The sequence below is a fragment of the Perissodus microlepis genome, chromosome 6 (genome assembly GCF_051167445.1).
Source record: "Perissodus microlepis isolate ML-2025 ecotype Zambia chromosome 6, ASM5116744v1, whole genome shotgun sequence".
NCBI classification, from domain to species: Eukaryota; Metazoa; Chordata; class Actinopteri; order Cichliformes; family Cichlidae; genus Perissodus; species Perissodus microlepis.
In genome coordinates, this window is record NC_140466.1 from 13,253,794 (window position 1) to 13,280,053 (window position 26,260).

General features: G+C 40.8%; 1 protein-coding gene across 1 annotated transcript in view; it reads right to left on the minus strand.

Moving 5' to 3' along the window:
* LOC146385246 (cytoplasmic phosphatidylinositol transfer protein 1-like) overlaps positions 1-24,586 on the minus strand; it is a 74,974-nt gene extending 50,388 nt beyond the window's left edge. The window contains exon 1 of the mRNA XM_084930866.1: positions 24,289-24,586. Within this exon, the coding sequence (XP_084786992.1) occupies positions 24,289-24,336 (48 nt within the window). The 5' untranslated portion in view covers positions 24,337-24,586. The remainder of the gene's footprint in view (positions 1-24,288) is intronic.
* Positions 24,587-26,260: the final 1,674 nt, after the last annotated feature.

The following is a 26,260-nucleotide window of genomic DNA, read 5'->3' on the forward strand; positions in this document are numbered from 1 at the left end:
AGTGCAAACTGCACCCAAGCCAGAAACAAGTGTGCGTTACTGCTAACGGGACAACTCTTTGCAAGCATCTGGAAAGACAGTGATAACACAGAGCTAGTAGGAAAGAATCCCAAATGTCGACTCAAGCCAAGCAGACAAAGCTGCCAACATTTTTAACACGAAACAAAAGCAGCCAGACTTGCAGCAGTGTAGCCTCCATTTCTGCTTCTAGAGTTTTATCTCTATGGCCACAACACTTTTTTCTGTGGACTGCTCTTTCGTCTGGCTTTCAACTTCGCTGTCAGTTTAGTATTAAGACATAAGAACGAAACAAAAGAGCCCGTGCATCCTCACTGGGCCACAACTGGTAATTATAAGAAATGAATCTCAAACCATGTTGCAGAGAGATGCAAAAGTAATCTGAAGAGTAGTTAAACAAATTACTATATACGGAGAGTAATTAGGTCATTTCATTTGCATTACATAACTACATGTAACTACACTACGCTGTATATTTGGTTGAACGTACAAAAAGTCATGCAAGCACTAAAAAAAACTAACTTACTCACTAAAAAAGCTTATTCACCTCCACATTTACTTCTGGATGTAGGTGAATGTAAAGTACAGTAACACCAAAGAAATGTTTGGAAGATGTTGACAGCACTAGACCACGGGAGAGGTACTTCAGTTGCAGCATACAGGTGCTTTCAGAGAGTCAATATCCGGTCGTTAAGTGATGACGTGACGAATCCTACTTCCGGGCCTAAAGTAGTCTGCGTTTAATATGGCTTTTGTGTTGTTAACATGTTTAATGTTTTGTATTTTCTTCTATTTAATCTCAAAAAGCTCCTAAAACAGTCAGTGATCACTGTTGACCTCCCTCGGCTTTTATTACCGCTAATCATTTATTTAAACTCAGTTTTTAAAACCTTAGGATGTAACTACAGCCCAGCCCATGCAGCAGTATATGAATGACTAACCTCGTATTGTGGATGGATTATCTCAGTTGTTCTCCTGGCTGAAGTTTGGTCCTTTTACAGCATCCTGCCATGCGATTACATTTGTTCCTGACCACCGAGAACACTCACGTTAACTTTTATCGATTGGAAAAAAAGTTAGCTTGTTTATATTATGCTAACATAGCTGTGTCGCTAGTGGTCACGTAGCACATCATTATATACCAGCTAGCCAAACTTCAGTAAACCTACAAACGTCACTGCTGTTTAGTTTTCTGTCTTCATTTATGTTGGAAGTGATAACAGAGCTGTACGTTTTAATTTGTTTCCAAAACCCCGCAGTCAGGACATGCTATATTGTATTTAGATGGAAGCTAGCGAGCTAACTTCCTGCTAACTTCTAACTCCGTTAAATGTCATAAATTCCGTTTTCATGGATGCCTGGATGTTAAACTCAATTGTTACACCTGGTAGAGCAGAACGCTGATCATTTTATTAAAGATGAAAGACTTTAGACAGTTTTTCAACTCTCAGTAATGCCATAGTGATCGTTTGATATATGGACCTGCAGCGGAGTTTAGGCCCAGACACGGCTAGTGACGTCAGACTTAACGACCGGATAGCATAAAAGCAAACGCAATGGAGTCTCATGTTTCCCCCCGAAAGTGAAATGCAACACATTTGGTTTTTGGGGGGTTTTGCACACACACACACACACACACACACACACAAAGCTAATTGCAGAAACTTTGGCTACTGATTCTACAACATCAGCAGGAAGCCATGTACAGAAATCAATATATCTCCAGCACTACTGTATCTATTATAGCAAGAACTACTAACCAGCATCAGTGATTATTTTTTGAATTTTTATAAGACTCCCTGCTTTGTTTGGTCAGCAAGCAGAAAGAAGCTGCCTCATGAAGATATTTGATTCTTCAGCAGCAAAAATGTCTGACAAACAGCTGCTGGTAAAGTGTGGTGACTGACTTAAAAGCTTTCTGTCCACTGGCCTCGACCTTCTGTCTGTTGATTTTTTATCTGTCAAGCTAACCATGTTTCCATAACAGTGTTGCTAACCAGGGCCATTGTTCCAAGGTCAAAAACACTAAGGAGGAAGAGCGTAAGAAACAGGCAGTTAAGAAGTCCAAAATATTTTTAGAAAAGAAATAGAGCAGGTTGACCGTGTGCAATGTCTACACCCTCGGGCCTGCACACTTTTGTGGTAATATATAGTTTGTCAAAATATGTGATTAAACGTAAACTAAAGCCTGTGTTCATCGTTCAAAGCAACAAACTGTGTTTCAGCAAAACACTGGCTTAGACTGTGATCTTTGTTTGCTCGAAATAAAAGAAAATCCTAAGAAAATAATTTTTACCACAAACCAACATTCATTTCCCTACCAGTAGGACTAAAATAGAGACCAAGATTCCAGTGTCTACAGTGTGTTTCTTGTGGTTTGAGGAAATGTGTTTACAGCAGGCTATGCAAGAATGATGTTTATATAACGTTTAGAACAAGCAGAGAGGTCTTCAATCTTAGACCACATTAATAATTCTGAGACAGAGAGTTCATTCTTATGTGACTATGAAACTGCTACAGGGCAACAATGTGTTTAAACATTGTCGTGTTTAAACAGGTTTACAAAAGTTCCTTGCCATTAATCGCATCTCGTTTATCCAAGTCGCATTAATAGTTGATAACGTGCGAGTCACCAGCTCACTCTCTCAAAATTACATGACAGCTTTACATCCCTAAAGGCAATTCCTGAATATGCCCACCCTCGTGTGCTCCCCTAAATGATTTTCCATGATGCTGAATTAGTGGCTTCATAAATTGGATTGTTATTTCACACAGATCATCGAGGCCTTGTGGCCATTGCTTCAGCTTTCGCTGTGTGACCACAGGCCAATAACCACAAGCCACACACATAAACAATTATTGCTCAATGCACGTATCTCATCTCTCCATTAAGTATTGGCGTCATGAAGGAGCGACCGGTGGCGAAAATAATCTTCTGGCAGTCACAAATCCAAGCATCACTTCCTTCTTCTCAAAACCCAGAGCCCACAAACTTAAACTAACCCCAAACATGAGGAAATCATGGGCAAATGCAAAAAACAAATCATGTCACAAGAAGAGAACTGTCAGTAAAGAAAGAAAGCATGCTTTAAGACCTTAAAGTGGGGTTGATCATTTTCCAAGTAATCAAGCCCAAAGTTCGGGTAATCATTTAAGTGAAACACTAACAACCTCCTACCAAACCCTTCAAAAAACGGTTTCCTTTTTTACTTTCTTTCTCTTCACAAATCCCCCCCCCCCCCCCCCCTCCACATAACTTCACACTGACCAGCAAGAAAACAAACCCCAAAAAACAAAAAAACAGAAAAAGGAGCTTGACATTCAGAGTCAGCACTCTGGCACACTTCCATAACCAACTGCTTGCGTAATCCTCCGCAAATGCACTGCGACTGTGCTTTGTACCACAACACAGTCTGTGAAATGACGACCTCAAAGTTAATATAAATCCATCTACTTTTGTATGTAATGTTATTTAGGTACACAAGACAGTCAGACAAAATTCTGGATGCAGGATCCTCAACCAAATCTACTTTTATGAGTTAAAACTTCATATCAGTGTGAAGTTAATAACTGACTAAATTAAACTTGATGGCTACTGCAATGTGTTCAAAAAACAAACAAATGTCACTTTAACTACAGGTTTATTAAGTTATAATGAAACTGTTACCTCACATCATGAACTTTACGTTTGCAGTTCAAGTGCTTAATTTCAAGTGCTGTTTTTACACTTTTGGAATTCTGTACAATCCACTCATAACAATGCTTATCAAGTGCTTGACAAAAATACTGGCAACAGTAACAGGAAAAAAAGAGAATCCAATGGATCATCCACTGAGGCCTCTGGGTCCAGTTTTCAGAAATGCGTATCGGAGTCCAGTTTCACCTCCCACTGACGTCAAGTCCCTGCTAAGGCCAAAACAGCCCAGCAGCAATGCTTCTCTTCCCTTCTGTATTTCGAGGAAATTACTCAGCTTTTTCCAAAGTATCTGCACTGTTGATCCTTGGCCAGCATGTGTGAGCATGTGAGTTTGGATGTGTGTGTTTAGCTGCGTGTGGCTCTTTGCAGTGACATCAATGGGGGTGCAAAGGGGAAGGAAGTTAGAAAATGTTTGGAGTTGGAGAAAAGACAGAGCCGATCTTTGTAATCACAGAGCAACAGTCTCAGAGTGAGCTTGACTCAGTTTTATTGCCTCTGCATATCTCAAACTGGTGCTAGAACCAGTACCGAATTATTAATACTAATATCTTGGAAGACATTACTGTGTTATGCAATACATCATACTACAATTTATGTTAAGAAGATCAGGTTCAGCAGGAACTTGACTGTATTACCACACCACAAAGTAAACTCCAAAGAAAGCATGGTTAAAAATGATTTCTCGAGCAAAAACAAATCCTCATCAGTTAGTCTCAGACGTTCCCCTCTTGTGTTTCCCTACTTTCGAGCTGATAAAATCACTGTTGTGTCTCTTCTCCCAAAACGGAGCAGACTTCGACTTGACGTCCATCATGTAGGACTACAGCTGGCAAGAACAGTATTTGTTCTCAGATGTAAAGGTTCAGTGTAACCAGAATCTGCAGGAAGCAGAGAACTACCTCATATGCTGCTACACTGAGCTCACCGAGGCTGCAGGGCATAACAAAGACTGCCGTCGTTAACTGCTCTCCAAGACTGTTCAGTTGCCGTCCTCATGGAGAGGCAGCTCATTATTGCTCTGTTGTTTAGTTTTAACAACATGGGCCCACCTGTATTATTTATTCACCCTTTTAAGAAAGGACCACAAATAGAAACCAATTCTGGATTCTCCATGAATAATGCATGGGTAGCATTGTCAGGAACATGACCTCAGTAATAGGTTACTGTTATTTTGTTAGTGCTGCTGTTATTTCTTCTGGGATAAAGTTTAAAAAACAGGTAGATAAGAAAGATCTCAACGCCACAGTCTTATTTTTCTTCAGCAACTTCTTCTGACTAATTGCAACAGTAGCAGTTAATTTGTGATCAATATTTGTAACACTGATCCTGTTTTTCAACAGAACTCCCACATTTCCAAAAGAAGCAACACACCAACTTATATTCTCATGTAACTAAAACAGCATTTGATTAGTGCCTAACAGTTTCTGCATGTGCATCACCTCTGTTTTCAGCTACCTTTCTAACCTGATAGTGCAAAACCGAGCCCAAACACTGTGTGAACACTGTGCAGCAAAACACAAAGGACATTTGCTGTTATGTAGTGTTTTTAGAGATTTAGCTCAATACAAACTGAAGAAATGAAGACCATTCTGAGTTAGGCTCACTGGTATCTCTTAGATGTAGTCCTTTATTTGTATGATTAGAAGGAATGCCCACACACATTCCCACAGAAACACACAGAGGAAAGCCTTTGTGATCATTATTAAGCATGTAGAAGATGAACTGGCAGCTCGATAGTCAACATCCTTTGTCCAATATATCCACTATCCCTCCTCTGCACATGTCAAAATCATCTCAGCCTTGCCTCTAACTTTGTCTCCAAACCGCTCAAGCTGAGCTGCCCCTCTAATCTACTCCTTTTGAACCCAGCTCCTCCCAGTTACTCCCAATGAAATCTTAATATCTTCAACTTTGCCAATTCTGGCTCAGAATCCTGTAGTTTTGCCAGTGTCACTGTCTCTAACTCATAGATCATAGCAAGATTTAACTACAACCATGTAAACCTCCCTTTAACTCTTGCTCACCCCTGACACTTGTCTCCAGCCACCCCACCCTGTCTCCACTCTCTCCTTTACCGTCCGTTACCTTGGATGGCTGACCCCAGGCATTTAAACTCACCTACCTTTACTGTCTCTCCTCCTTGCAAGTTTACAGTTCCACCCGTCTCCCTATCACTCACACATATACTCTGTCTCACTCCCACCAACTTTCATTCTTTTCCACTCCAGTGCATACCTCCACCTCTCCAGGCTCTCTTCCACCTGCTCCCTACTCTCACAACAGGTCACAATGTCATCTGCAAATAAGAGCCTCCTGCCTGACTCATCTATCAACCTGTCCATCACCATGGCAAACAAGACAGGGCTCAAAGTAGATCCCTAATGTAATCCCACCCCCGCATTGAACGCATCTGTCACCCCTGCCGCACACCTCATCACTGTCTCTCTGTCCTTTGCATGTCCTGCACCACCGTCACATACTCCTCTGCCACTCCTGACTCCCACCTACAGTACAAGAGTTCCTCTCTTGCCACCCTACCATATGCTGTCTCTAAATCCACAAAGATAGCGAAGCCTCTGACCTTTTCTAAACTTCACCCTCAACACTCTCAAACTAAACATCATATCACTAGTGTGCTTCCTCTGGATAAAGTCCTACTGCTGCTCACTGATTGTCACCTCTCTTCCTAACCTAGTTTCTGCAACTCCTTCCCATACCTTCATGGTATGGCTCATCAGCTTTATCCCTCTGTGGATACTGCAGCTCTGCACATCACCAGTACCAGTACACTTCTTCTCCATTCCCCTTCATCCCTTCACTCCTCAAAATCATGTTAACCTGTCCACTGCCCTCTCTCCTAGTCATCTGGATCAACTGCCTTCCCACTATTCGTCCTCTTCACAGCTGCCCTCACTTCCTCCTTACTAATCCTCTGCATTTCCTGATTCACTAACTATCCTCCATCCATCCTCTTTTCTCTCTCATTTTCTGCATTCATCAGCTCCTTAAAGTAATCCTTACATCTTCTCAGCACACTCTCTTCACTGGTTAGCACATTTCCATATTCTGGCTTCAATCACCCTTAATGCACATCCTTATGACCTGTTTATAACCTGCTGCACATCTTCTCTGTGTTTGTATATATGGAATTTACACACCTGTCAGCATAGAGATTTAAATATACCAGTATTCATGCATACTACCGTGTGGGTTTCTCTATATAGTATTTTATGTTTTCTATACTTTCAAACACCAGAAAAAAATCTAAACTTGCCTTTCTTTCCCTTCCCTGTTGAATTCTGGGATTGTGGTAGTGGACTTTGAAAAGGGGTTGTCCTTTGAGGAGAAAGATGTGGGATGAGAGTGAGTCATGCACATACAAACACGTACGAGCGCGCACACCGAGAAAAGAAATGTGTGGGAAGTGATCAGCAGATGTGTTAGCACCAAACAAACGCTACACTTTGGGGGCCAGAACGCAACAAGCGAGAGAGTCAAAAATTAGCACAGGTTGATCAATATGAGATGAATCATCCCAGGAGCCGGTGAGTCCATGTAACCTCTATAAGTCCTCAAAAAAGACTCAGGACTGAAACCACGGAGACTTAAAGCAGCAAGAACTGGAAACGGCTGTGTAAAAATAGATCAAGGATGTGACATATGCCATATAAACCTTTACCTAGCAGGCTGAATCTACTTTGTAGTAGACCTGCCCTTCCCACACTGCTGGCTTGTGCAATCAGTATTAGAAGTTCACACTTGCGCTTCAGTGTTTGGACTTTGTGGGCATTACGTACATGCTGGCTTTTGTATTTACACGAAATCAATCACTTCTCTGCTTGTAGCAACAATTATATTTCCTTAGAAATGGCACCAGCTGTTCTACAGCAGACAGATAACAGGTGTACTAGAAGTTATGGTATTAAAAAGGGAAAATAAAGTAAACAGAGAATAAATTGCAGCAACTGAGGGGTTTGTGGAATTTCTGAGGGGCCATAAGGGGCAACCAGACTTTAACAAGAGCCAGAGCTAAGTAGGCTGCTTTTTAAGGCCTCTTTAGGTCTATTTAAAGAGCCTGCACATCTGCCCCCTGTTTGCCTTTCTGGGGCTGTAAAGCCTGGAAAGAGAAAGGAGAGTGAATGGTGATAGAAGAGAAGGGAGATAGTCTTTATGAGATGCACACTTGGATGGCTTGAACCAATAGCATCAAGTGAACAGAGAGTGACTTGGGCATACAAATCAAACTTCCCCAGTATTTTTTTTTTTTTTCATTTTCACCAGCTGCTACACTGAGGGAGGCTGAACAGAAAAACTGCAGTGTTGTTATGGAAATTCAAATAAGAACGAAAATGAAGAGCACACAGTAGACAACTTAAAGCAGCATTATGTAATTTTTATATGCTAGTGATCCCAAACAGCAGCTGTTTGAAACAGGAGGACATCTCTGCAAACAAAGCTGGTAGTTACCCCTTTTTAAACCATTATGGAATCATTTATTTAAGAAAATGATATTTAATGTCGAGATTTTTTTGGTTCTGGTTTTTGTTTTGGTTTGTTTGGGGGTTTTTTTCTTTATACTGAACAGCTTCCCCTCCAGTGGATGTTCATAGCGACCTATACCAGTCTCCAAAATGAACCGAAACCACCAACGTGTACACTGTGCAGTGGTGTTTACTGTATCACTTCCGTTTCTTATCAGTAATTCTGATTCTGTGTATAGGTGTATGGTAACATTGCTGGTCATGATGTTTGCTATATTTTTCAGTAAAATTTCAAATTTCAAATTAAAACCTTGATGTATAGATGTTCTCTGTGTCTAGGGTGGTGGTGTTTGGTTTAGGTTCTATCAAGCTGCATCCAGACTGGAAGCTTTGAAGCTGATGCCCAGTCGTTTGCAGACGTTCCAGGCTTTAGTTTCCTAGGTAACCCTGTCGTGCATATACTATCAGGTCATATGTCAATCAGCGGTATCCTGTGCTGGTAGCTGCTTCGATTGCTCACCTTCAATGTGAGAAACGTTCATTTCAAGTTGTGCCCACATGTCCATGCCAGCAGTTATTTTCCCTGGAATCACTTTTAGTCACCGTACGTCTGTCGCTTGTCTTGGTCTTTGGTTGCCACATTGCTTTGAATCACTTCCAGTGTGGACGCAACTTTAGAAAGGTTTTCCATTTCCATTCACTTCTTGCAACTATAATGAGGGACAGGCAGAAACGTCTGCTTCGTCCACATTGAAAGCAGTTAATTGATTGTGCATTGCTTTGAAGCTGACAGCTGGTTACTTGTCAACATTCTAGGATCGGGTTGCCAAACCAACTAATGCATTTACTACCAGGTCATGTGTCAATTAACAGGACACTGTGCTCTCACTGGTGATCATTGCAAACGCTCGTCTGGAAGCTGAGAAAAGATTATTTCAGGTCCCGCCCCTTGAGGTCGAATGTCTCTGGTCACCACATTACTGCAAATCTCTTGCAGTGTGGACACAGCTTTATAATTCCACCGTAAGAATTTCTCTTTGCATGGGCAATTAAAATTCTTGTTGCTATCTATCATGCCATATAATTGTTGAACAACTACTCCTAGGATTTTTCTTTTTTTTAAATCTGAAGTTTAGCAGAGAAAAAAAAATCCTTAGAATCATTGTCTATGAGAATGCTCAAAAAATATGAGTTTTTAAAACATGATTTAACTGTATATCAATGTTGTGGCAAACAGAAAAGTCTAAAAGGGAACATAAAAGTCTGTGAGAATTACTCTGTGGCTACGTCCATTTGTAGTGTAATGTAGAAATGATTCAAACTAAATAACAATAACAAATAACACGTTTTTTTAAAGCTTGAAACAAACAGACAACAGTCTTCTTGAACCCTACTTAACTTTCCTACATATATAAAAATAAATCTTGTCCGCGTTCCTTAGTAATCCCTTGTGAAATGTTACACAGTATTGCTATAATTGCATTCCTAGGGGTGGGGTAGGGTCTCTTTGGGTCATTTAGCTTCAGCTGCCATGTACAGTCCTCATCACTGATTATCCTAGCTGGGCCGAGTCTGGTGATTTTACCATTGCAGAACTTTACAACCCTGTCGTAGCGCTTTCATCCATGCAGGACCTCCACGGGGGCCACCAGCAGGTAAAATATTAAATTCCTAATCCTGCCAATTATAAAACATACTGGATGAGTTGGCACAAAAACTGGTATGACCTCAAAGGACCCACCTGGGGAAATTGCACTACTTCAACAAGCTCAGCTGGTTAGCGCCAGTTAGCGAGCATTAGCAGGCTAATGTTAGCAAGTAGCTCCGAACCACTGCTATACCCATGTACAGTTTCACAGAACCACTAACATGGTTCTGATTTGCTACAGACTACAGTCTCTTTAAAATGTTACAAAACAAGCCACTTATAGGGTTTCCAACAGGCAAGATGACCCCTTTTTAGGATAAAAGCTACAACTGTTAAATTAGCTAATGTATCTTATTAGCCCACCGTTGCCATTAACTGTTTTTACACATATAATTTAAAAAAAAAAACAGGTCAAAAGTCTAATTTCTTTCCTTACTGGGATTCCATTATCATTTTTTATCTGTTTGTTGTCAGAAAGGAGAAAAAAACATAGGAATATTTATTTAACCAGGAGCGTTACGTCACACATAAAAAAACTAAAACAAAATGAATACTAAGTGTTTAAAACACAATCAGAATGACAAAAAAGAAAAAACAACTTCTTAAACCAACAATTGCCAGCTTTACAAAAGAGCCATGCTTTCAAATATTAAATGCAAATATATAAAAAAAATAAAAATCATTATTCTTATTATCTGTTCTTTACCCACTTCTTTTTATAAAACTGCACAGACAGGCACATGTGCTCAGTTTCTAATTAAAAACATCGATTTCCTTTTGTACTTTCCTACAAGCTGACTGCCAACTATCAATGTGATCAACCATTCTGTTATCTAAATGATTAGACAAGCACATCTCTCTACTTGCTCCTCCAAACATTATCCCCTTCATCCCCCCACTCTCAGCCATGTAGCTTCCATGTATGCACACACGCGCGCGCGCGCGCAGACACTTTCTCCAGTCAATGCATCTTAGCTGGCATTTTCGCTGCTTAATCCTGCAAATCACACAGCAAATCAACCGTGGTCAGGGCTGACTCGGTGGAAGAGGACACTAAAACAGGGGAAAATTTACACACACACACACGCCACACGCACCTGCACCAGTGAGGGAAGAAATCAATACCAACTCTTCTTTTTCAAAGGAGGAGTTCAAAACATGACCTACCTTTACAATCACGTGGGGAATTGTAACTCGGTGTGGAAAATAATTTGCCCTCTCTCTCACACTCAGGCAGTCCCTTGCAGAGATTGCCTGAGCGTCATTGTGAGCCCATTAAAATAAGACATGAAGTTTATTAGCTTCATTCAGCAAGTGATCTCTGTGTTCCTTCATCAGAATTCCTTCATGCAGAGGTGGCAGGGGAAATACTGGCCTTACATCTAGCCCAGGTTAGTACAAGACAGCACTCCCTTAAAAATCTTGTACCCAAGGAGAGCTCAGCGTACTTGGACAAGGCTCATTTTCAACTTGAGAAGTTCAAAATGTGCACCTGAATAGCAGTTATTGTGCTGAAATATTCAATCAATTATAAAACAAACTGCAGAAGTTGTTCGATGCAGAGATGATGGTAAATATAAAGTCTCTCATTATAATCACTTAAAGGCTATGTAAGCTTTTATTTCACATCCAGATAAAAGCTCTTACCATCTGAAAGCTTGTTTTACTCCCGTTGCATTTCTTGTCAGCCGGTTAAATAAAGAATCATCTCTTGCAAGTAAAATCTAGTGTCTGAGTATTGCAATGTCATTCAATCAGTCCAACACTTTGGATGCATCTAGGATTTCTACCAGTTTAATCACAAGCGGGAGGACCCCCAGCAAGCCCAAAAGCTTTTTAGCACAAAAATATTAGATTAGTTCATGCATCTTATTAGCCCACTGTTCTCATTAACAGTTTTCACGCACATTAACAACCACTTGAACGTCTCATTTCTTTCCTCACTGGGGCTCCGTCATCATGCGTTGTCTTTTTGTTGTCAGAAAAGAGAAAGAAGCTTATGACATTTCATGGTTCATTTAAATTTTGCTGCGTTTAGAGGTATGTGCTGGATTGAATATACACCCTGCTGAAACATAACATAAACAAATGCTTAAAAAAAAAACAGCAGAGCCTATTAACCTTGGCATCAATGTGTCCAAGCTGAAATTATCCACACTGCAAGCAAGTGATTGGTGCTAAACCCCAGGTTTGGGGTAAAGTAAGACTCATTCAACTGCCTCATTATTTGACAGTTATCCTAGGGATAGCCTTACACAATAATCACTATAATCCAGTCCGCGATCAGGGTAATGGTAGGGAAGGATGGTGCTGGTTACCATAGAAACCAGAGACGATAATGAAGCGTGTCAGCATATAGCTATCTATAGCCTGTCTAATTTGTGTGCGTGTGTGTATGTATGTGCGTGTGTAGGCTGAGATGATAGTTCTTCCAAAGATGCGTTGCACCTGTGTGTGGGCTGCAGGCGTAGCAGCACAGCATGATGACCAGTGTGCGCAAGTGTATTCTTATCCCGAGTGTAAAAGCAGCTCAGTTACACATGGCGGGAGCAAGCTGAAACTTTTCTAAAAGCGATAGAAATAGATTCACTCATAGCCTCATTAATGCCAAATGCATTTTTGCACACACATGGACACTGACGCACCTGAGAAATTAAGCCTTACTTATTTCAGAAGACGGCAAAGTAACTGACGGAAGTTTGCAAAGTGCAAAAAAACAAAAAACTAAAGCACATCATATTGGTAAAACACTCTTAAAGCTGCTATAATTTCAGTGTCAGGCAGTGAAATCATCCTAATGTAGCAGTAAGCAGCACTAAACCAAAGATGACTTTTTAAACGTATCCTTCCTTCTCCATATTTCATGCGAGTACACCATCTCAGTCTATCTTTGTTCTCCCCCTTCTTCCTCTTATTTGCACGTATTTTACTGAATGAAAGCCTCTGGTGAACCTCCACTTTCCATCTCCATCTTAATACCCTAACCCCATCTTGGTAAATCTTTCCTTCTCGCCTCTTCATGCACTAATGGAGAAAAAAAGGGCAGAAAAAAAAGAGGGAGAGGGGGGGGGATTGTGGATTTATATTTTCCATTTCTCTGCAATCCTCTGTTGCACTTTCTGTCTAAGTATCTCTGTGGAGAGACAGCAGGGACCAGCAGCTACTGTACAAATACAGGTTCAGCTCTATGCCTGTATACACATACACAAATACAAAATACACACGCACAACATGTGAAACTACAGACGGTGAAAGAGGACCACCGGAACATTAAATTGAATCAGATGGCAACTCACTCTTCATAGATTATAGAGCTAAAGGTTATTCAAGAAAGAAAGGCCAAAGACCTAATCAGGGCAGAACACACAGAACACAGTAAATAGCCGGCCACAAACAGTGTAGCCAAACAAGCACGAGGCCACTTTAAAGCCACTTTCATACTAAAGGTGATAGCGTTATCAGTTTGGCATTTGCTTAAGTATTGAAGATATAAGCCTAAATCAAGCTTTAAGCACCTTGTTGTATTTATTTGGAACTTGTGATTGAACTTTCCCTCTTGCCTGTCAAAACCAGAGCACTACAGTTCAAAAGGAAGTGATTAAAAACATTGTTTAACATGTTATATGATGCCGTCATTTTTATTTTGCGCTCTTCTGCAGCCAAACACCAGTCTGTGCTGTAACAGGTCTTAGCTGTCGACAGCAACCAACGCTAGTCTATGGTCGTGTGAATTTAGACTCACTATCCACAATATCACAGAACAAGTGCAAAGTCTATATTTGAGTTGCTAAAGTGTGTTTGTACATATTCAGGGGACCGTGAACAAATTCAAATCTGACAGCAGAGGCCACAAGTCAATAGAGGTAACCTTCCCAGATAGCAGTTTACTTCATGTAAACAGACAGTTACATTTGTATAAAGTTAATGCTGGCATGTTATAATTCTTGTATAAATAAGCACTTGTGGAATATAACTGATTTGAAGACACTGCATGATCTTGAAATTCAAAACAGATTGTTCACTCGGATAATTTTACTCTCAAAAGATGGGACAGCAAGTCTGTCAATAATATAATGTTAGATCAGCATCACAACTGGATTTAGCACCATGTAGCACTACAAAATACATTAAGGAGCTTCCTAAAAGGGAAATCAAATCACCCTTGAAATTTAACAGTGCTAATAATTGTCCTCTCAGAATCACTTTCAGCGTCACAGCCAGAATCTAGTTTCCTGTGTGCGTTTGTAGGATCGTAATTTCCAACACTTTACTCAGACAGAAGTGATGTGTTTACTCTGTTTATCGCATTAACCCCCCCCCCCCCCAACCACTCAACCCCTCTATCCCCCACCCTGCACACCCACACACACCCCTCTGCTTTTGGCAGGAATCTACTCAATAATTCATAAAACACAAAAAGGGGGTGTGGAAATTCGGTTGTGGCAAGATAAATAATAGAGTGTGCACGAGCTTGGATAAAGTGATCATTGGGAAATGCAGGGGTTGCTGTGGAGAGCAGAACCCCACTGACAGCTCAGACATAAGCGCATGTGCGCGATATGACTCTGACACTGCTCGTACAATCAATCAGTTTTAATCACCCATTCCCTCATATCGCCTTAACATCGAAGCGAGAGCGACAAAGTTGATGTCTTTTGAATGAATGGGGATGTTTTTGGCACCGATGGTAAGACAGGAGGGGACATTAAATGGCGCCAGGAAAAAAATTAATGGGAATTTTCCACTGTTTTCACAAATGATTTGGAAAAATGGACAGATTTACTAATGAAATAATATTGAGTGTCTGCCCAAAAATCTATTATTAATAAATACCACATATTGTAAAAAGTGTTTTGAGTAGTCTCTCGGGACACTCTAGAGGCTCCACAAAGTTCTCTGCTACACCTAAGGTATAACAAAAAAAAAACAGAGCTGAGCTACATCATATCGTCTTTAATGTAGGTATACATTTTTACGTGATATAAAAAATGTCATACTGTGATATTGTTGCTATAGCAATGTGATGCATTTACTTCCTGCAGTGCACGCAATAATGAGATAAGCCCAGGCACATCTGGGAGCAAGAGCCACATCTCGTCCTTCGACGACGATTTACTACCAAAGAAAGGAGCTAATTTGGGCACCAGTTTAGCTCTTGGGGTGAGCGGGCGACCATAAGCTGTTCCCCTTAAAGGTTTCAATTTCAAATTAGTTTAACCACTGGGTCAACGACCTTCGAGTAAAACCAGGCTACGAAGAAGAAGATATTAGCAGCTGGTGATGTGCAAACAAATGGCTCAACCAAGAATCGCTAGCTTCATCCCACATGACAGGAAGAGCAAACGGTGGATGGAAATTACTGACGTGTTGGAAAAACAGGATTCTAAGCAGCTGTTTAAAAACTCGACCCAAATGCAACATCCCAAAAAGATTCTTTCGTTTTTTCAGTTTTCAGTTTGTGACACGCAGCTCCTCAAGAGTTACAAAGTTAAGTTGCTTAAGCTATTGTTAAAATAAGCTGCGTTAGGCAATTATGTCATACTTTTATTTAAAATTTCCAACCAGAACACTACCAGGGCTACTTTTGCTCTTACATTTGACTTGTGCTGTGTCACTGCTTTTGCACTGTAATTTTCCAGTGAAGTTAAACTTCAAATTAGGAAGCGACACTGATGGCAGCTTATTGGAAAAGGAGAATTTAAATGCCCTTTATTTACTTATCGATGCTGCTATGTGCAAGCTGCAAGCATCAACAAAATGCTGTTCAGTTTTGGGGGGGTTTCTGTACTACATTAAATATCGCTATCACAAATTCTTTCTGAAATGTTGTGGTATAGTTTTGAGGCTACATTGTCCACTCCTAATAAAGAGAAACTAAAAAGGAGATCTTCACATACGTCAGCTGCTGCTGTAGTGCTTCTATGTGTATGCATATCACTTCACGACGATGAATGCACATACTCCACGCGACTAGATTTGCGTTCCCCATGTCTCCATGCGTTATTAGTAGTACACATCATGCATAACAACACTACATCATCATCAGCTCGCCTCTCATCCTTAATTTGTCATACATTACTTCTCTGATGCCCTTGCTGTCTGCTACTGGCACTGACTAATCCATTCACGCAGACCATTCCATGTAATTCCTGTCATCTTTCCTGCAAAATCTCTTCAACCACACCCCTGCGAAAGCTCTCTCGATAAACAACAAAGAAGATTTGCGTGAACCCACTTGAGAGCAGCAAATGAATGCCTGTAATGTCAAGTGCTGTAAAGAGGCTGTGTATATTAATTTACACTCATCTTCTATCTAGACTCTAGCCTCTCATCCTTGTATCACATTTGTGCATATTTTGGTGATTTTATACAAGGCAGCATTCGCAATTACACTGAGGGCCAAAGAGAAGAGCAACCCTTTCAACTCTTGTAGCAGGATGTAGAGCAAACAGAAAAAAGGACGTTTACATTTTATTCTAATCTCAGCATGGTTTTTTTTCTTTTTATAAAGCATCTCCGAGACACGGCATTAGCATATGCACCCAAAGTAGCAAACAGTAAGCATTTTCAGTGACATTTCCCAAATTGAACACAGCAAGAAAGTTGCTTTGGTGTAAAGAATCAGCTGCTTTGTCTCTATTTATAGCCACATTTTACAGATTTAGCAGCCGCCTTCTAACTGTGGCTGCCAGTAGAAAATGTCTCTTATCCCTCCTGTGTGATTTGCTAGCGCGGTGGAAGAAATCCTTTTTTTTCTCCATGGTGACACGAGGTTGTTTTATGCCAAGGCTTGATCAAAAAGAGCCTGCGCTGCACTCATTTAACTCCATTACTTATTTTTATGTGACTTTATGGGAAAACAGAAAATGATTAAGCAATACTCCTAATGATATCCGAGTGGGGGTTTTGTGTCGTGCAAATTTCCAATAAGTGATCACTGGGTTTTCACTCTCTCTCAAAATGTTGGGAACTGCTGTCCATCATTTTGAGCTCATTATCAGTCTCGCATAAGCGTCTCAGGCTTCGAGTGCTTGATGCTGCTATAGAGTACAGATCACTGAAGAGCTTGCAATGATTATGTGCCTTACTGTTGAAAACAAAAAAGAGGCACAAATACACTCATTCCAACTAAAAGTATGGAACATAAAGGAGAGGATCGGTCCAGGCGAGGCTGTCAGTGTTGCATGACGACATCATGGAGCTCTTATGTTATGAAAAGGCCTTTGTCTCAATACAATCCAGATACACTAGCACACCGGCACACAAACACACACACACACAGCCATTTAGGAAATGAGAATAGTCTTCATCCGAGGATAATGGTCCGTCACAACCCATGATGGTTTCCTCTAGAAGAGTAAATGGCAGTAAATGAGACGCTGATTGAATCATAGCATTGTCATGTATACCAGATGGCAAAAAGGTCTTGCACCTTACCACGAAACCAACTAAATAAACAGCATGTAATGGGCCCTGTTTCCCAAACAAACTCTGGGGTGGTCTGTAGGGATCTAACAATGAAGTGCGAAAACAATATACTGAGTAAATGTGCAGCTCTGCTTTCGAATTAAATACTGGTGTTTTGATACAGGGATATCACGGAGCTTTGGGGTCATCTTGAGGTTACGTTAATATACTACGGAAGGCAGGTAATGAATCGAAAACTCAAACTTCCACCTCACTCATCTAACAAGCGCAAAAAGAGAAGTTCCCTACAGCAATCACCAATATCTCACTTTGCAACTTTATTACATTATCCATTCAAACCACAGGAACACCAAGTCCTCCAGGGACACTGTCTTCTTGAATTACGTTGCCTAAAAAAAAAAAAAAAAAAATTCATCTGCAAAGAAGCATTGCTGTCTTCATTCAGCCATAACAGATTTGTTCTTACATATTTTCTGCCTTTCATCCTGTGGACACATGGAAAATAACTGCTAGTGTCATAAAAATTTGCTCTGGGCCAAAGTATCACTTGACAATGGCAGCCAATCAAGTTAAAGAGACTGATCTTTTTTTTTCCTCCAACACAAATTAGATATCCTGGGGAAACAGACAATATTTCCAACACATGTAACCCTTTAGTGTCTATTGAACAGTCTTACTGAGATAAAATTCACTAAGTACATCAAGCGATGGAAGCCAGTGTTGCGTGAAATTGTTCAAACTGCCAAGCTCGAGGGCTCATACAATGTCAGAACAATATGAATGCTTCCATGTGCATTTACAACTGATATTCCCTCATGGGGACTTAGGGTTGGGTTCCCTCATGGGTTCCCTCATGGGGAATATCAGTTCCCTCATGGGGAATATCAGTCACAAAATGACTCAGCAATTCAAATCCTATTATGGCGCTTTGTAAATATCCGCTACATTACAGCTAACAGATGCTAACTGCACTTCTGTGTCCAAGTTGCTTTTAGTCAGCAACATCAATGATAATCTCAGCTGTGTCGAAGCAGAGCAGGTGTTCAGCTGAAATTAAGCTATGCAAACATAAATTACGCTACAGTAAGGTATGCAGGTTTCTTTTGGCGAGTATGTGGGCATGCTACATCAGGATATGCATTCTGTAATGAATTTATACAAAACTGGTAATTGCAAACATATGAATACCACGAAAAAATGTCGAGTTAGAAAGCCACCTAGGTGTCCTTTGAACCTACCATCCAGACATCCCTTCAAGCAGTCAGCCAACCCTAAGTCTTCTCATTTATTAAGTCACCCTTCTATATGTCAAGCCATCCATTCTCTCTAGCACCTAAAACAAGCAGTTTCTGCAAAATCTGGCTTTACTACTCCTTCCAAATGATAAACATGGCGGTCAATAATGGATATACCTCTGGGTTTCCTCTAAATATGTCATTCTTTTCCCAAAAAAGATGTTATCCCAGCTCAAGTCTTTCAGGAGATTACAGCATTTCACAATCAGATGCTGTCATAATCCTTCAGTTACTGCCAGCGCTAACACCCCATCAAACAGGCATTCAGCCAAAGGGTACTACTGTCTGTCGACTACACCAAACAGACTAAAAACTCATGGATATTCAGTTAATTCAGTTTTGAGAGGGTGTGTTTTTCACTATCCTCTGCTGAATGTCATTATCCTCTGAGTCACTACAGTTAATAAGGAAAAAAGAGGCTGACCTTCTGCAATGAGGCCCTGCATCATTTTGTCTTTTCCCTTGAAAACATTGCGCGCTCTTGTGACAACCTTATTCAAATGATACGGTCTAGGTCTACATCTGAGCACAATTCAAAGAGATTCTCTGGTGCCCTTTTCATGACACAGATAAAGCTATTACAGTGTGAAATTGTACTCGCAATGAAAACTTTAAATTCATCCACCAGGGCTATGATCTCAAACAACTGTGCTGATGGGGCCACATAGAGACTCGGGTTAGCCAAAGGTTGACCAAAAATACATATCAAACAAAGACAGTGAGGCGCAAGTGAGAGCTGCTGCAGAAGGAAAAATATATAATGGCAGACCGACAGAAAGAGGAGAAGGAGGAATACATCCATCTGTGTCCTATCCTTTACTGGAAAGGATAGAGAGGTGGCTGATGAATTGTCGAGCGCCACGGTGGCTGATGAATGGCTCAGCTCGTAGGAGAAGAGAGCAGATTTATTCCCAAGGCACTTAAAAGGGAAAATGATTATTTCTTGGCTAAGTGGTTCTGGTTAGTATTACATGTAAATCTTCTGAGATGGAACTTTAAACCAATACTCAAACAGAGAAGCTACGCTATGAGTGAACTGCTTCAAAGGCTTGAGTTACACTGAGTCATCCTGGCCGTTATTATTACACTGACAGAATTAAAGTTAATATGAGCAAATCTTTTCATTTGCTAGGTGAGTCCAATCTACAACAAGGCTTGTGAGCATTTAGGTGGAAACTTTTGCAATTGCAATTTCAAGACTTATGAATACTTACTTATAAAATCTAAGTTTGAGGCTAAAATGAGCTCATCTCTGAGGCAAATCTAACAATATTACCACTTGGAATGCATATAAGTCCAAGCCTATGATAAACACAGTTCTCTCTTTCTGCCCCGACTTGTCCACGCCACATGTTTCACTTTGTTTGTCCATCGGCTATTCAGTCTACTGACTAATACATGGTGCCTGACTTTAATCTCCTCTAACATCACGACGCTCTTGTCTTCCAAAAAGACCCTCTTTCTGTCTACGGCTATTGCTGACAAAAACCGTAATTTATCATAAAATTATACAAGGGATTGGTCTGTACTATAAATATATGTAGACTGACTTAACTTAGCTACATAACACAAAGCAGTAACAAGAACTTGGATATCAAGACGATAAGTCGAACCAGGCTCTTCCATTCTAGCTATGAGAAAAGAACAACTACGGAGAATATTGCAATAATAATATATGGTGCACTGAATACAGTTGTTGCAAGAAAAGCATGTAAGACTTTCTTAGAGGTAAAGTCCCGTATGTAAGTGTTAATGTGTGAATGTTGCTTCTAGTACAAAGTACTTTAACTGGAGAGTAACTATCAGAAAAGTGCCACATATGTGCTGTCAGTGTAAAGCCAGGGGAAAAAAACTGTCTGTGTGACACGGATCTAGCCTTGTCAGTTCACCTAAAAACCTGGCTGTATTAACACAAATTTTATATATTGTCAATAAATAAAAAGCAATAAGTCACCAGTGATATCTGATTTTTTTTGTTACTAAAAAACTTCTACCACCATTATTTTTAAAGTCGAGATTCTTGGAGTGCCACGTCTTACTTTATGTATTTGTGTCGTTTACGGTCTCAACTACTGAGAATCTTCAGATTCTCTTTATATCTACACAGTGAGATTTTTCAGGAAATAAGATGCTGCTTTCAAGAGAACTGACTGGTCAACATGTATTTTTATGTGTCATTTTCTTACCTCGAAAATAACCTGCACCAAAGCAGTTTAGGTTTACAGAATAAGTTACTATGGGCGTTTAACAAAATAAACTAAGTTACCTCACCAAGACTGAAAACCCTGTGCAAAAACCTTCCACTAACAAAGCTTCATAGTACAGGCCTTGGGTGTTAACATCTAGATGAGAAGCAGGAGCTAGTTTGGCTGATCATAAATACTGAAATGTCTAGTTAAAGTTCAGCTAGTATAGCCAACCAGCCGTCTGGTAATGTCTATTTCTTGGCTGAGAGTTGTGACATCATCTGCTGCCTGCCACTCAAATGTGTGGTTAAAAGATTAGATTTGAACAGAGAAAATAATCTCCAATAAGACCATGACGTGCTGTGTTTACACTTCATATTTGAGATTTAAAAAAGTAGTAAAGATTGGAAATTAGTGAGCTTTAAAGGTTCTGTGCAGACTGGATTTCTTTCCTTTCTCTCTAATCTTTAAGCTAAGCACAGGAAAATGTTCGCGTGAACATAATAAGGTGTTCTCTGTGTGGTTTCTTTTTTTCTAGTTTCATGTCCAAAGAAATTGGGAAGACCACTTTCCTCTGTTTAAAGTTGGAAAGAAGAATGAGAAAGGCTGAGTATGGATGGAAAAATGCTGCAGCAGTAATACGTCAGGAACACACCCAGACAGGCATCTTAATCATCACCCAGAGATGATTAAGAGGAAAGAACTGAGCCTCACAGAGCAGCTCATACACTCTGGTATTGCTAAATGATTCCTTCAGTGCGCATGATGTTTGTTAAACTTGTATAAACACAGCACGGATAGCCAGTCCAACCTCAGTAGTAGGGCTCGAATGACGCAACACAGCAAGCAGCAGTATCGGTTTATGACACAAGGGAGCTTATAAGGGGAAAAAAAATCTCCCAGAACTTCCCCCATTACCCCCACTCCTGTCTTCTTGTCCTCTCTGCCATCCTTTCCCTTCTGCTCAGCACATCAACCGGCAGCACAACGCGGTTTGTCCTTATGCCTCATCTGTCTACTCTACCCTTCCGTCTTTCATTATCTTAATCCATCCTTCCTATCCCTTTGGACTGGCAGGAAACTGGATTTTCAGGAGCGAGGGGACGACACTCAGCTCAATGTGTGCAGGCTTGATAAGAATAGTAAGAACAAACAGGCCAAACTACAGCCTAATATGTTTTTCCCCCAGATCATTAAGGAGGTTCCTTTCTGTAACAGGACTGTCAGCAAACAATGGTACCCTGCTTCCTGTGTTTCATCCAAACATGGATTTATCTTCACAAATAAAAAAGAAGCAAAGCGCGGGGCCTGTGTGAGCAGTAGTGGATGACCACTCTCCTCCTTGTTTGCTGAAAAGTAAGAGTAATGTCTCCATCCCTGTTTTCTTTTTAACTATCAGATTCTGAGTACAGTACAAAAGCGTCAGTGTTTTTGAGCATTTTGATCCATACTATTTTTTTCTTCACCTTTAACTACATATACTCCTTATACTTCCAATTTTACTGTATTTCTAAGAGTATATTTAAGTATTTTGTTTAGCTTCATTGCACCTCATCATACAAACCTCAATAAGGGTTTTAAAGCTTGACAATAACCATAAATAGCAGGGTTTGGGGTTTTTTAAGTTCACCCTGGGTTTACGTGTGCTTTTCATAGTTTGGGTCTAGCCCGACTGCAGAGGAAGGAAAAAAATAGCAACAGGAAGTTAAAACAGCAGGTGCCAAAAAGTCAAGCCTCACTGTAACAGCATTTTTGAAAGTACGAACTGGTAAATTAAAGTGTCATTGGCTCAGCATATTCTCATAAATATACACATAACAACTTAGGTTAGCGGTTGTCAGGTGCTCCCACGTATCAGCAGACTTGTAAATAAAGGAAAAAACAGCAGCATCCAATGTGGTGCTTTGAATTTTTCATGCTATGGTGACCCTGGTGACCCTCTTGTTGAAAACGCGATCGCAGATTGAGCCTTTGATTACACTGTTCTTGCTTCTCATAACTACCATCTGTTCACAAGTTAAACCGACGTGACAAGAAAGTGCTCGCTATTCCTCTAAGCTTATAAAATGTTCACAGGAAAGGCTGCTTCACTGAATGGAAAAAAAAAGCATGTGTGAACGCTAAGACGCAATATCACCGCACACACACACACCACAAAGGTGTTTAAGAACACAGGCATGAGCACACTGTCCCTGTAACACCTTTGTGCAAGAAAATGACTTCTCCCTTTTAACCGCAGGTCTCTACATGAATTGTTGGTGTGAAACTTTGCGTAGTGTGTGTGTTGAGAAAACTGCTGCTGACCATGGGAAGAAAAGTGAACTTATTACATGCGGCAAGATTTTCCCAGTGAATCTAAAATTACTGTGTAAGGCTGTACATGTAAACGGGAGATGCGTGTAACTGCACTTCAGTGCAAAAATCCTCTCTTCCTCCATCTCTAATCATGATTTCCTCAAATCCTGAAGGTGTCAGAAAACAAGAATATAATGAGGGCTACACAAATTTGCTGTTGGAGAACTCAATCACCACATCCATGTATGAATCAGAGAGCAAAAATGAGGAAAATATGAATGAATAAGTTCCCCGTAAAAGGCCTGACAAAAAAAATGGTCTCATTATCTGCTTTACAATACTTGTTTCTTTCCTCAGAGATGACCAAGGCTCATGTGGATTTTACTCATAAAGTCTGGGGTTGAGGAGATGCCACTGGAAAGCATTGTTCCACGTGACTATACCAGCCCCCAGCCATAAGAACACCACCCCCTACACCCACACGTCACAACGACAAGAGGGATGGAGATGAATGAGAAAAACAAAGGCCTGGGTGACAATTGATAAAAATGCTGTTGTGCTGTACAGCAAGCATGCCAGGACAAGAGAGCAGCGATCGTCTTCAGCTTCTAATTTTAGACTGTGTCACGGGACCAAACAGACAAATAGGTTGAATACAGACAATGGACAATTCTTTCTGACATCGCCGCGTGCGGCACAAGTGCATGCAGGTATCAGTGTGCCGACCCCTGCTCTGCATTGTGTTAGTGTCATCATGTGCAGCATTACATCAATGCAATGCAATATGCATGTAATTGCCTGCATGTGAGCAAGTTAGAGTGTGCGGCCGTAAGAGGAAGAGTGAGAGCACACTGCCACTGTACGCAATTCTACCACCAGCTGATCAAACAATCGGATCTATAATTGGTTTTATATTTGATGGAAGCGTTTTACGAGCTGTGCAAAGGCACCTGCTTGTATTGGGAGTTCTTTGTGTTGCAATGCGTTATCAGACAAAAAGTAGTGATTTAAAGTGCGAGTAGAAAAGTGCCGATAAAGGCGGAGAAGTGTGCATAAAGCGCAGATAATAGATTAGTCTCCAGTGAAGTTAACCTGAACGCATTTCTCACTTCATATGACCTCCTGTCACATGTCTGGGACAAGCAAACCCATGGCGTTAGCCGCTAAGGTCGTCCGAACAGCACTGAACCCCGCTCGTGATTTAAAAAATAACAAAAGAAACAAGTGGTGGAGAACTTACCTCCTCTACTGTGAGGGGCATGCATATCCTGTACTCCTTCATCAGCATCTTCCCCCCTCTTTTCTGTTTATTCACAATGTGTCAAACCAGCCGAGTAAAGGTTCCCTCCGCCGACCGACGGGATGTGTGTACAGTCTGGAGACGTGTCAGAGCATGCGAGGGGACGCTTAGCCCGAGTTATAAAACGCTCCCGGAGTTCCGGCTCACTTCTTTCATCAGAACCAGAGGACGCAGTCTTCTGTGCTGAACGTGAGAGGAGAAGTGAACTCGGTTCTGGGTTGTTCCCTCCCAACACACTGATGACGCGTCAAGTTGAAGCAAATGACGCTGGACACAACCGGAAGTGAGCATATGGACCATTAAAATAAGAGCAGAAGTGTGCGACTGCAATTTGAATTGATCCCGTTTTCTACATATACACATTATTGTTGTTGTTTGGCGACATTTTTTTTCACTTAACTATTTATACTTTATTCTATTTTATATTGCCAGAAAGTGGAACGCCATATTCCAAAGGGTCAAAAGGCACAGGTTACTTTTTTTGTAAGTTTCTATTGGAAGTGAGTTTGAGGACAACATTAGGAAAGGCTGAGATGGTTTGGACATGTGCAGAGGAGGGATAGTGGATATACTGGACCACGGATGTTAACCATGGGGCTGTCAGGCAGGAGGGGGGGAAAGAAGTCCACCTGCTCCCTACTTTCACTACAGATTAGTGTGTTCTGCCAACATCACAGTCCAGGGAGACTCCTGTATGAGCTCATCTGTCAACCATCACCATCACAAACAAAAAGGGGCGCAGAGCCGATGCCTGATGTAATGCCGCACCCACTGTCACTCCTACTGCACACTCACCACTGTCTCACCGTGCTCATATGTATGCTTCACCAACCCTTACATCTTTCTCTGCCACTCCTGGCTTCCTCATACAGTACCACAGTTCCTCTCCTTGCACCCTATCGTGCTTTTTTCTCTAGATCCATTGAGACATAGTGCAACTCCTTCCTCCTTAATGCCTTTAATTTTTAGTCTGAATGTGTTTAAAAATATACGAGTTGTTTAATAATTCTGATCATCATCAAACTGCCAAAACTAATTATATCTGTGGGCATCAAACACTGGTCGAACTTAACTTTCAGTTAATTTGTAAATGACTAAGTACAAAGATGCAAAAGCAAATTTCTTATTTGCACTAAAAACGAAAGATCTTTAATTTATATTTTTAAAGAAAAAGAAAAAAGTGATTATTCAAGATTTAGTGGATTACATTTTATTTCCATTAAATAAAAACCTGTTTTAAAGTTTAGGGTGCGATTATTTAAGCTATTATTTTGAAAAAACGAATTCACCGGATGTGGCATTGCCTTTTGCATGCTGGCTGCACAGCTTTCTGTTGGGGATACCACAAGAAGTAAAAAGCTAAACTGCTGACGAGTAAAGCTGAAGGCTTCTTAAAGCAGCGTTTGTTAAGCAGCCTTCAGCTTGTAGGCAATAAAACTGCGGTTTAAACCAGTCCTTCAGTCAGATGAGAATGAGGCCCTCTGCAACCCCCTCCGCCCCCCGGACACAAACACACACACTTGTAAAAACAGCTCGCAGGGGAATCGGAAAATGTAAGCACTTAACAGCAGTCTAGGCCCCCCTTCTTTCCTCTGCTTGGCCGGTTGAAATACGAAGCGGCTTGCTGGAAACATCGGTCTGCTCAACCACAGCACAGGAAACATCAGCTCACTGCTGCACTCCCCCCAACCTCCTCTCACACGTCTACATAGTGCTATCACCCCTTTTGCTTCTCGATCAAAGACGCATTTAGCACATATGCACAGACCACTGAGAGTGAGCTATAAAGAGTTTTAGATAGTTTCAGCAGGGTGAGTATGATGGGAACATTTTGAGAGGATCAGACACTACAGCATTTTAAAATGAGTTAGGGGTTGTGCTGTGTACTGCGTTCTTAGTCCAGATGGCTTCA